The sequence below is a fragment of the Saimiri boliviensis genome, chromosome 6 (assembly GCF_048565385.1).
Source record: "Saimiri boliviensis isolate mSaiBol1 chromosome 6, mSaiBol1.pri, whole genome shotgun sequence".
Taxonomy (NCBI): Eukaryota; Metazoa; Chordata; class Mammalia; order Primates; family Cebidae; genus Saimiri; species Saimiri boliviensis.
Window position 1 is genome coordinate 60,104,937 of NC_133454.1, and position 12,994 is coordinate 60,117,930.

At 39.2% G+C, this 12,994-nt stretch overlaps 1 protein-coding gene across 6 annotated transcripts in view; it reads right to left on the reverse strand.

Moving 5' to 3' along the window:
* The window catches only part of LOC101049968 (myb/SANT-like DNA-binding domain-containing protein 2), a 48,543-nt gene that overhangs the window by 13,381 nt on the left and 22,168 nt on the right, over window positions 1–12,994 (reverse strand). For 2 of the 6 annotated variants that reach the window (XM_074400775.1, XM_074400777.1), the window contains exons 2-5: window positions 8,260–8,515; window positions 6,361–6,421; window positions 1,082–1,766; window positions 5–73 (exon numbers count right to left, since the gene is read on the reverse strand). In XM_074400775.1, the coding sequence (XP_074256876.1) occupies window positions 5–73; window positions 1,082–1,766; window positions 6,361–6,421; window positions 8,260–8,515 (1,071 nt within the window). Of the gene's footprint in view, window positions 1–4; window positions 74–1,081; window positions 1,767–6,360; window positions 6,422–8,259; window positions 8,516–8,682; window positions 12,651–12,994 lie in introns of those variants that run through there. The other 4 variants (XM_074400776.1, XM_039470435.2, XM_039470434.2 and 1 more) reach the window with 4 other exon arrangements.

Here is a 12,994-nt window from a genome sequence, read left to right on the forward strand (position 1 = left end):
TTACGGTCAAAAGGATTATCCTAGTCACTTTTAAAAGAACTGCAAAACGAGATGTCCAGTGACCTTGGGTACTCTGACAACAAATGAAGACATTGGTCAGCAAGGTATAGAGAGTGAAAGGATGTGAAGATACCCTGCTCTGTTTGTTCTCTTCATTCTTAGCAGTAAAGTCAGAGCACAGCCCCCACTGCCAGTGCGGCCACACTCTGCTACAAAAAGCTCAACTAGTACGCCAAGAGGCCAGGAATTACTTTAATTTTTTTTTTTTTTAAAAAGGTTTAAATGGCAACACAACTGTAAAGTTGGTACATCACAGAAACAAAGGTCTTTGCAGGCAACACTGATTGGAAATAGCAAAACACTTGGTTGGTGAAAAAAATGAAACTCTAAACTATATACAATAGTAGCTAAGGGTGATATTGAAAAACAGTCTTTTTAACTGTGAATCAAGATTTAACTTGCCATTATCTATTGCTTATTTATTCAGGGTTGTAAATATTACTTATATAGAGACATAGAGATGTGTAAAAATGAAACATTGTGAAAAAAATACAATTTTTCAATTTCATATGAAACTCAAAGTATAAGCTTTGTCCAATATGGAATGTACCTACATTGGTTTGTATTAGGGCTCTAAAACCATTTAAAAATTTTTCTGTTTTTAAAAAAGAAACAGCTGACCCACCATGCAAGTTCGCTATATATCTTGCTTACTCAAAATGAGCATTTGCAGGTGAGGTCTGTTTTTTTTCTGGCCAAAGTCTACTATGATTCCTTAGAAGTTGTACTGGCCCAATCGAGGAAAGAGTTTCCATGAAGACTCTGATGGCAGCATCTGGATGAGGGGTGGTCTGGGTAATGGGAAGTCAGTAGAGAAGGAGCTAAGAGCCCAAATCCTTATGAAGGATGACATTCAGTTGTTAAATTTTAAGGGGTATCCAATGGCTTTTTCCAGGCACTCAACTAAAGAGCCAGCGGAAAGAAAATCCCTCTCTACTTCTACAAATTTGATATAGATAGATTTGGGGGAAACTCCGGGATCCACAATACAGTTCTGAGACAAAAACCCGTTAATACCAACCCAATCTTTGCTGAAGGTTTTGGTATTTGCTTGGAAATGTAAAAATAAGCACTGCTGCAGAGTTCTGACCTCAGCAATCCCGAGGTAGCAATAGATAATTCGGGTGGGTTCTATTTCCACCTGTAATGAGGCTTGTGGTGAAAGGGTTTCCAGGTCAACCCGGCCCTCTTTTCCTGGGTCCAGGGAACGTTGCTCCATGTGGGGTGAGAGGGGCCTCTCAATACATTCTTCATAGCCAATGGCATAAAGGCCTGGGCTTTTAGGAATACCTCCAGGCAATAAATATTGAACAACATTCCCACCGGTTGGTTTGGAGTGGGCAATGGGTATCCAGTCAATTTCCATGTGCAACTCCAAGCACCTAGCTTCACTAATAGTGATCTCTAAAAATTTGTAGTAAACATTTTTCCAGTTCATCTTCTGTACTCGGGTCATAATGATCCGTCCTTCAGGCTTCTCAGAGTTGAAGTACTCCCGAAGTCGCTTGCCAAGGGGCACCTGGGAGCTGATCTCAGCATAATGGTAACGGATATCCTCTTTCCAACGGGTGTTATAACCAATTCCAAAAATGGCCAGTTTATTAGAAAGATGGAGCCTTGAAAAGTCTGTCCAGCTCTGAAAAAGTTCCCATTTCAACTGTACTGATTCCAAAATCTGTACAATATTCTGCATGATGTCTCTCTTCCTGGAAAGAGAAATAAAAGTCAAATTCCCCAAGTGTCTAGAACAACAGTGTCCAATAGAACTTTCTGTGAAGGAAACATTCTGTATCTGCTGTCCAATACGGTGGTCACTAGAACTTAAAATGGGGCTAATGTGAGGTATTAAATTTTTAATTAGATTTAGTTTCAAATTATATTTAAATAGCCACATGTGACTAGTGGCTACTGTACTAGGCAGTGTAAGTCTAGATAATCATCGTATTAAAATGAGAGAAACACACCCTTAGCAAGTTTCTAAGAATTAATGATAAACTCCTTTCCATGACTTCTATAGCCTCACCGTATCATGTTTAATCAGTATCAATACCTCAGATGCTAGGATTTCAGAAATCTATGGATCATAACATTTTTAAACGGCTATTATGTTTACCATGGCTTTCAGACCTAACTACCTACCAAAATAAGGTAAAAAATGCTATATTTAGAAAAGTATCTGGTGTCACTTAAAATAATTAACAGCTTAATTTCTAACCTGGAAATTCAGAAAGTCCAATGTTTTTGGCCCATACACGTGTGCTGTGGGAAAATATGCAACTGATTATGACTAATGATCTTTTTTAAATGACATTTTGTATTTGTCTGAAATTAATTACTACTCCCCAAATTAAAAGAAGTCAGGTTAGCATAGAATTAAGATCTGGGAATTCAGATGGAAAAGCCTCACATTAGGCTTAGATTTCAAGAGAGAAACATTCAAGATAGTGAATTGAGACTGTTCTAGGAAACCCTTTATAAAGGGAAGCAAAAATATAGGAATTATTTCAATTTTGACTCATATAGCTAACAGAATAAGACAAAAAACATTAGAAAATTTTTTTATTTCACAGGCTGCTTAAATCATGTAATCTGTATATACATGAAACTATATAAAGTTTGTTTCTCCAGTATAGCAAAACTTTGATACTGGAAGATTGGTTTGTTAAATATTAACTTGATTAAACTACTATACTCCACACCAACTACAGGTTTAACCTACAAAAACACTCAACTACCACACTTAGATAAATCACACACAGGCAAGAAAGGAGGGTGTACATGCTGATTTGCTAACAGCTTCTTGAAAGGAGGCTTTGGAAGCAGCAGGATCCTTGAGACTTTCCTGTTACATTCTCATGCCTTCTAGGGGAGGAGCTTTGGGAACATTCTGGGGAGGCTTCACATAGCCATTCTGAAGTCTGTCCTCTTGCTCTCCTTGACTTTCTTTGCAAGATGGCAAAAAAATGAGTATTTTGTTACCAGCTGCTTCTTGGAGCTAAGACTAAGACTGCCCTGAATTTGCCCTCTATCCTTTGGTTTGCCTTTAAAGCTTTCAAGTATCAGAGTGGCTATCTATATGAAATCACTGCATTCTCGGGGAATTATTCCTCTTCTCAGAGGACACAAAAGCACTTGGTCAGTTTTATGATGTCTAATTGTGGTGCTTATGAGGCTAAGACACAGACCATATTTCTGCATAGGTGGATGCTTAAAAGGAAAATGATCTTTCATAGCTACCATCTTTCCCTACTCTTCTTCGAAATGTTTTATTGATCTTACAGAGGGCTATGCTAAGAGTTGGGATGAAGGGCAGAGATTTTTGTCTATTCTGTTCAATGAAGTGACCCAATACCTGATATATAGTAGGCACCTGAGAAACGTGTGTTGAATAAATGAGCAGCCTAGGGGATTAGCGAGGTTCAGCTAATCCTACCTGTACCTACCTATAGAGAAAAGGAAATCCTATGCCCAAATCACATTATTTTACTCAGCATTGTCATGGCACTAAATCATTAATGCTGTAGTCAGAGCATGCAAAGAACTGTCTTAAAGAAAATATTGCACTGGAAAATAAATGGCCTACCCAGGCCCTGTTCAGAATCCCTCACCCTGAGAGCTGAAACCTGAAGGAGAGGCAGCATTAGCTGGAGATTTCTGCAGAACCTGTCTCTTTCCTGCCCAGCTGACCTGAGCCTGAAACTGATTTGAGCTCAAGACTCATATCAGTGTTTCAAAGCTATGGAGCACGATGAGGACTAGACCAAGTTATTTAAACAATTCCTGAGAACTGTCTGTTACATTTCCTGGTTTTTGAAGTTCCAATCACCAGAAAAATTTAAGTGGTTTGAGGTTGCTGACACCAAATCCATGAAATCTGAGTTCATTCCTAGTTATATCAACTGGGCCTTCCTTAAAGGTCCTGTCCTGAATGTTTATAAGGAAGAGATAAGAACATTTTAGTGAAAAACCCAGTGACTTTTTTTTTTTTTTTTTTTTTTTTGCATAATAAGGGTTTGAAGGTACAGATTTGTAATTTTTTTTTTTTTTTTTTTGATAGGATCTTGCTGTCATCCAGGCTGGAATGCATGGTTCACTGCACCCTTGACCTCCTGGACTCAAGTAATCCTCCCGCCTCAGCCTTCTGAGGTAGCTGGGACTACATTGTGCCTGTAGTATACTGCACATACTATACCCAGCTACTTTAAAACTTTGTAAGATGGTGGTCTAGCTATGTCTAGCCCAAGCTGGTTTTGAATTCCTGGGCTCAAGCAATCCTCCTCTCTTGGCCTCTCAGGGTGCTGGGATTACAGGCATGAGCCACTGGTGGTGCTTGGTCTTGTAATAATTCACTTTTTTTTTTTTTTTTTTGAGACAGAGTCTCACTCTGTTATCCAGGCTGGAGTGCACTGGCACGATCTCAGCTCACTGAAACCTCTGCCTCCTGGATTCAATCAATTCTTGTGCCTTGGCCTCCCGAGTAGCTAGGATTACAGGTGTGTGTCATCGCATCCAGCTAATTTTTGTATTTTGTTTTGTTTTGTTTTTTGACACAGAGTCTTGCTCTTGTTGCCCAGGCTGGAGTACAATGGCATGATCACAGCTCACTGCAACCTCCACCTCCTGGGTTCAAGCAATTATCCTGACTCAGCCTCCCGAGTAGCTGAGATTACAAGTGCTCGCCACCATGCCTAGCTAATTTTTATATTTTTTTGGTAGAGTCTGGGTTTCGTCATGTTGGCCAGGCTGGTCTTATTTACTCCTGACCTCATGATCTACCCACCTCGGCCTCCCAAAGTGCTGGGATTAAAGGCGTGAGCCATCGTGCCTGGCTATAATAACTCATTTTTTACAACAATAATCAGTTTCGCTTCCTTTGTACACTTTGATGTCACACTCTTAAAAGATAACTATTTCCCAATAAGAAATGGCCTTAAACTTACTGATGTGGGTCATTAGCTTCCTTTTTGAGGAATGCAATAATGGGCACAATTTGGGGGAACAACTCCTCATCCCTGAACTCTTACCCTCTCCCCAGACATGGAATCAGATGACAGTGGGAGACTCTGAAAAAGAAACAAGCATTTGCAAAGGGGAAGTGGTGGTGGTGGCTTGCTGAATAAAAACAACTAATGTGGCCAGGCGTGGTGGCTCACGCCTGTAATCCCAACACTTTGGGAGGCTGAGGCAGGCAGATTACTTGAGGTCAGGAGTTTGAGATCAACCTGGCCAACATGGGAAAACCCCATCTCCACTAAAAATATGAAAATTAGCCAGGCACAGTGATATGCCTGTTGTTCCACCTACTTAGGCTGGAATTACAGGAGCTTGCAGTGAGCCAAGATTGCACCACTATGTTCCAACCTGCATGATGGAGTAAGACTCTATCTCAAAAACAAACAAACAAAAAACAACTAATGCTTTCTTGTTGTGCTGCCTGCTACCGATCACAGCCCTTTTCGCCTCTTCTCTGCCATCTCTCAGACATCAAGATCATATATGTGGGATGAAGCACCCAAGAATAAGTGGGTGCTATCCATGCTCCAAGGTTAACAGGTGAAAAAAATGAATGGTGTTTCTTACTTTCTCCACAAATTTATCTGCCAATATATTCTCCTCAGTAATTACATTTAATCAGGGACTCACTTAAAGCTGTTAAAAAGAACCACAAATACAATGTCACTGGTAATTCCAGGAACAAGGATATCCTTGCACAAAAGATAATGCTAAACTTGGAGAAGATCAAGCTTCGTGGACCACTGTCCCTGGACCTTCTCAATCTTTCCTCTAACAATTGCTTTCTTCTCTAAATGTTTAATAGGCCATCTAAGAGCTTTCTTTTTGATTCCCAAAATGTAATACTTCAGGTGTCCCTCTGGTCTGCCTGATCATTTCACCTAACCCCCGATAAACTCAGGTTCCTGTGACTCATCTTTGTGCCTTAATTAAACATCCAAATGTCCACATCCACACACAAGCAAATACCAAAAACATGCCTATTTTCATGTAACACATTTATTTCTTCTTCTATACAAAATTCTCAACATGTTACATAACCACTGGAAGAGTTAAGCTAAGATGTAAAAGAATGTATAGACGTCACAGTTCTCGAAATTACCAGTGATGCTATGCTTGTGATGCTTTTTCCTTTAAGTTAAGTCCCTGATTAAATCTAAAGAATGAATAGACATGCCTCCTTGGTGAATGGCTGGAACTTCCAAAACATGTCTAAGTATTTTCTGATCCTCCCAATGGTCACTGAACAGGCAGACACACTTCTGGAAAGCTGAAGCATCTACTTACTGTGCTTCTTCAGAAGACTCTTGCTTTATTTTTAATGTTCTCTTTGTGATAGGTATTTCATCTGAAAAGCAAAGATTTTGAAACAAGTTATATTTTCCTAAGAAATGGCATGCATGTATGTAGATAAGCAGCTATGTTTACTGATTATTCCATACTTTCCAAGACCAGGCTTTTACTCTAGTGTCAAACACTGTCCAATATCAGATGTATAAATATAACTCTTATATAATGAGATGCATACATTTATATGCAAGATCAGAAACCAGCTCTACAAGTATGAAATTCTTCAAGGTCACCAGTGGATTTCTAGCTAGGAGCTTAAAGCTTAATTTCACTGCAGACATGATTTTAAAAGGACAAGAATAAAAATAATTCTGTTCTATTTAGATTTTCTGTGTAGGTTTTACAAAGCAATTATTCCCCCAGTATCAGGATCAACGTATTCTACACACTGCTTTTTTCCCAAAGGTTTGAGTGACTTAACTCTCTACAGCAAAACCAGTGTTACGGAATGCCAAAGTAATTTAGACCTTATTTCTCCTTTGAAATTAATCAGTAGTGATTGCTTACCATCTACCCCTTTTATTCTTCTAATCTTTAAGTCCATCTTTTATACGTCATTAGTCTTAGTTTTACAACCTCTTTCTTCTTTCACTATCTTCCAGTATTTGAGAACTATTTTTAAAACAACATTGCTAAAAAACATATTAGCATTTAGTCCTTTTTCTTTTGAATTAACATATTTCTATCATCAAGAATTTGGTAAAAAACAGAGCCCATGAACTTTTATCTAAAGGTCAGCGAGCATATTTATAATGCCAATCCTACTTATACTTCCTTGGGGGCTACCTGAGTACCAAGAGCTGGAAGCAAGAACATTTCCTTCCAAGCAAGCACTCATTACACAACCTGCTGTTAATGTACAACGGCCAATTGATCAGTATCTCCAAATTATGAAATCAATATGAAAATCAAAATTGGAGCATGTAATGCAAAAAGAAACAGAAAAAACCCACAATGATATGTACACTCTTTTTTTTTTTTTTTTTTAAAGATGGGGTTTCACCATGATGGCCAGGCTGGTCTTGAACTCCTGACCGCAGGTGATCCACCCACCTTGGCCTCCCAAAGTGCTGGGATTACAGGCGTGAGCCACCGCGCCCGGCCTGACATGTACACTCTTAATTAGGCCCTACAAGTTTAGATTTGATGGTCAGGAATTTTATTTCCATTTTTAATATCTATGACTGTATAAATCCCTCCAGTTAATACCTATGACTGTATAAATCACTCCAGTTACTGTTGGGATGGGGTCCCTTAAGAAGTGTGAAGGAATATGATCACACAGTTCAAATATCAGCTCTTTTCAAGATAAATGGAAGCTTCCCCTCATTTTTTGTTCAGACTCAAGTCTGGGAGAAGATCTTTTCCAAATGATAAACAGAAAAGAAAAATGCCATTTGGGATAAAGGAAGGAATTCCTAAGATAGCTACATCTACAGCAGTTGGGCCAAGAGTCATTATCTTAGCAGTCATCTTAGAACTAGAGGGTACAGAATATTTTGCATAGGATGCTATCTGTCACTGAGTGTCCTTGTATAGGTAAGAATTAGAAATTCTTCTGTGTTTTTGGGAATCTTGTTGGTAATCAACTTGTCAAATGAACAACATCAAGCACTAGTTGGCAGTTTAAGGCTAAATCAAGGATCCCCATATTGCCCCAAATAGACTGGGGCATGGAAATGCATAAAAGACATACAAGGCAGAGATGTCCTTTATGCCCTGTGCTAACCACTATAGGAACAGTACCAAAAATATTTACAAATAAGTACTAGTACACATACATAAAGGTACATAAATACACACAAACAGAAGTATCATGCATGTTGGCTTTCTTACCCAATTCCTGATCTGTTGGATAGCCATGGAGATCCTGACTGTGGTTTCCCCAGTCCTCCTGTGAATAGTCCTCCATAGTGCTGCCATCTGACTCCAGCTCCTGGTACAAGCCACTACTGTTAATAAGTACAGGCTGGCAGGGCTGAGCATCCCATCCTCCCTGACCAAACACCTGTTCCAACTGTTCAAATGTGTAACTGCTCTTTCTTTTCCCAACACCATGTTCTTTCACCCGACTGTAACACCTGCGAAGGGTCTAAGACACAAAGTCTTTTGTTATTCCTTTAAAGCTGTACTTCCTCTTCCAGGTACGGACCACAGATATTAATTACTATTAGACAGACACAGACAGACAAACATAGACACATTGTTACAGGAATGCTAGATTTCAAATTCATTATTATATTAGAAAAAAAACACTAATTTAGCATTTACTCAAACATGTTATAATTAAAACAATTATTTTGCAATTAATTATCCATTAAACAACAAGAAACAATACAACATTATTGCATGTACCCCATACACATATTTTTAAACCCCCACCCCCATTTAAAAAGAATAAGGGGGGGGGAACAAGAAATACCAGCCAGCCAATAGGATGCACACCTGCCACAGAAGAGAGAGAATTGCTGTTGTGCCCAGAATTTGGAAAAAGTGAGGGAAGGGAGGACAGAAAGAAGAATTTCCCAAAGCAAAGAATACCTGCCTTACTCTTGATTAAGAGGGAATGAATACAGGGTAAAAATAATTGCCTAAACAAACTGGCTAGTGAAACATATTACTTACATAGTCTGCATTCCTTACTAACTCAGTCTTTGTGGAAGCTGCTAAAATTCAAAACAGAGGTCAAATCAATAATGCTACAAATTCCAGGTCTCAAACATCAAGGATCAAGAAACAGTACACTAATACCTACACTTAAAACTAGACAATCAACTAGTCTATTCTACCAACTCAAGCTGCCAGCTAAACAAGCCAACAAATGAAGCCAATGATTTCTTTTTGGGGGAAGGACAGGGCAGAGGGGTGTCATTTCACTTCTTTTTCTGCCATGTAGCACACAGCAAATAAATATCATTAGGCAAGTCCACAGATAAAACCTAAATAATTTTATTATCTTGTACAACCCTTCCATCTTTTCCCACGGTCTTTATTTCTAACAAATATTTCTGATTGTTAACCCAGTTTCCTGAGTTTAATGGTACATCTTAAGCTATCTTACGTGGCATTTCGAAAGATAATCAAAGCCTTCGTCCCAGCTTCCCAATTTAGTTTAGTTGCATCCAGTCTCTATCCCACCTCTGTCTCCCTTTGTTCCTTCTAATCTCCCTTCTACTTTTACTGAGAATGTTCGTGAAATAAAATCCCTTTTCCCGGGTGGTTACCAAATACTTTCTAACTCAACTGTGCAAAAGTAGTTCACTTTAGACTTAACTTATAGGCACTGCCAGACTATAAATTTCTCCTAAATGTGAGATTGCTCTCCATAAGCCAATATGTTAACTATTCTCACCAAACTAAAACAACTCTTAATAATCTTTATAATGCCTCCATGGACGTTCAGTATCTTTATTTTTTTTTAATTTTGAGACGGAGTTTCGCTCTTGTTGCCCAAATTGGAGTGCAATAGCGCGACCTTGGCTCACCACAACCTCCGCCTCCCGGGTTCAAACGATTCTCCTGCCTCAGCCTCCTGAGTAGCTGGGATTACAGGCATGTGCCACCATGCCCGGCTAATTTTGTATTTTTAGTAGAGACGGGGTTTCTCCACGTTGGTCAGGCTGGTCTCCTGAACTCGAGTGATCCACCCGCCTCGGCCTCCCAAAGTGCTGGGATTACAGGCGTGAGCCACTGCACCCGGCCAGGAAGTTCAGTATCTTTAAATCACAGTTGACAATCTACAAGACACTATTTCAGATAATTTAAAAATCTGTCCCCGAAGCCAGAAATCTAGATGGGTAAAAGGATAATAAAAGCATGACATGTGTGATGATCTTCCTCACACAAAAACAGAGCAATAATTAAAGAGTCTCCAACCCTAAAGCCAGCCAGCCTAGCCCCTGGACAAGCACCTGTCTCATTCTTCCTTTCTTGAGATGGCTTCTGGAGCCTCAAATGATACCTTAGAGAACTGAGGTTTCTAACAATACACTCTTTTTAAAAGTGTTTCTTCTTTCTCTTTGTAAGAGATAGTCACAATTACATAAGATAAAACTTCCTAGAACAAACCAGAAATATGAACTTGGGAGACGTGTCGTGGGCAAACCTTCCAGTGGAAGGAGACAAATGTCTGCAGCAGAGCTCATTTGACTTTCTACACACTCCCCCTTTCCCAGTGCCCTCTGCCCTCCTTGCAGGGATTGGAATTTGAATTGCAAACATCCCTTGCCAATTTATTTTTATCTCACAATGTCTACTTTCTGCCTCCAAGAACACCCCAACCACTCTTTTCAACTCCTCCAAGGACCGTAAATGGAGAGTCCCAAACCATGTCCCTTTCACCCTTCCAAGGCCATAAATGGAGAAGGAAACCATGCCACTGCTCACTACTTACTGACTGCCCAGAGAAAAGCATTCAGCACACACAAGAGCCCAGCTGGCTCTGTTCTGAGGGTTATTTCAGAAGTCAGGGAATAAAACTAACATTTCTTTGAAGAAAGGTACCATACTTATCAGGAAGTAAAACAAGCATAAGCAAAGGCACCAATCTCTGGCAACAGACAAGGCCGGAAACCACAGAAAAGACTCTTACTCTCGTTGGAACCACCAAATTGCGCTTAATACTTCACTTGGCTTATGTAATTGTGATAGGAAACTAGCAATATCTAATGGTTACACATCTGAAAGAAAAGTGATACATTTACGATTTATCAAAGACACTAACAGATATTGCCACCTCTTACTTTGTAGTGTACTTTTGTAATACACTTGAATAGTGCAATATGCTAGCATGTAAAATATCTATCAGGGCTCAAAGGAAAGATATTAGGTAGCTTCTAAATCCATGATAGGAATTTGATGTATTGAAATCATGTTAAAAAAGATTTCCCAACTAATTTTAACTCTCTCAAGATATAAATGCACTTAAGAGGTACTTTCTGGGTTCAGTGAAGACCACAGATCCAAGGAAACGCTGTTTAAATAGAACACATCAATTAAGAAAAAAAGAATAAGAACTTAAACTTCTTCTTGACTGCTATTGTAACAAGCAATGGGATTTAGTTAAACTTGAGGGAGTTTAGAGATGAATAAAAAGGACATGGAGAACTTCCAATTATCACTCATAATAAAGCAAAATAGGTTACATTTTCCACACTCTAAATTAGCCAAAGCATGTAATTAAGACTGTGTGTGTCAACAGTCCTAAATAAACCGACTTAAAAACCTACTCTAGAGCTGAGATTACAATAATGCTCAGAAAAACGAAGCCTCAATTCCCATTTCAGACAGCTCTCAAATCCAACAAGAACTTCGATGTGGCTTTCTTGGAGAACCATGTCTTATTCAACACAAAAATCTCGCTTCCTTTCCTTTTTCCTTTACCTTAGTTGTCCTAGAAATCTGTAATAAATTAAGCTTAATAGTTTCTAAAAATTAAGGTCTGGGGTGGGGGCAGAAATTTGCTCAAAAGTATTAAAATCGATTCCATTTACAATTAAATATTATAATCTTCCTTACTATTGGAAAGCTCCCCAGTAAACTGACATGATGCTTTTGTCTCCTCCCTGGAGGAGGAGTTGTGAGAGAATACTGTATCCTGATTGAAGCTGTAGGGATAGAGGTCAGGAATCAAGAAACCCTGGATTGAAGAACTAAAGCATAGGTAACAACTTGATTGGTGGTCAACCCAGAGGAGTTCATGGGTATTTGGAAGAAATGGCAAGGGAATGCTTATTAAATCCACCATGACAAGCACTTAATGACTACAAAGACAAAAGAACCAGAGAAAAGACTTGAAAGATGTCCCATTACCAAAGCAGGAAGAAAAATAAGATGGCTGACAAGTGACAATTTATAGGACAGAGTGAAAGTTTTGCCAAAGTTTAAGATTACAGTAAAAGGAAATGAGAGAATAAAAAGATGACATTCATTGTGGATGAATGTATGGGGAGTCTATGGGGGAGGGGGAAGGTAAACAAAGGCAGGAGTTTTAGATTGGCAGGATTGGGGGTTTAACGGCAGCAATGCAGAGAAAGACCCAGGGTTACAGTACACGTAACATTAAATACAGTGCACAATGCAGCTATCTTGCCAAAGTAAGTAAATCCAGTATTGGGTTGTATAGGCAGAGGAATCACATGTAAGCTATGAAGGTGGCTCTTCCTCTCTATTCAGCACCGGTGAGGCCACAGCTGGAGCACAGCATTCAGTTCTGGGCATCGAACCAGCTACAAGAGAGGGAAATTGTAGAGTTCAGAAAAGGGCAAATAAAATAATGAAAGGCTTGGAAAATAAGATCTATAAGCAGGGACAGTGGTTTTATCAAAGCCCTTCCTGACATTATCTAAGCTACTTTTGGGGTGAGATTAAGGTTTATTTTGCTTCAGTGTCCTCCGATCCTTGGACTCTCAGGAAATGGGAAGAACTAAATTCTTCCGTGGTAGGGCAAAGCAGAAAACTAAATAAATCATAAAGGCATATGCCAGCCAATTCCAGTACTGGCTTAATAATTTTCTCAAAGTTTGCCCCATTTCATACAATCATAAAATAATCACCAGGACAAAAACCACTG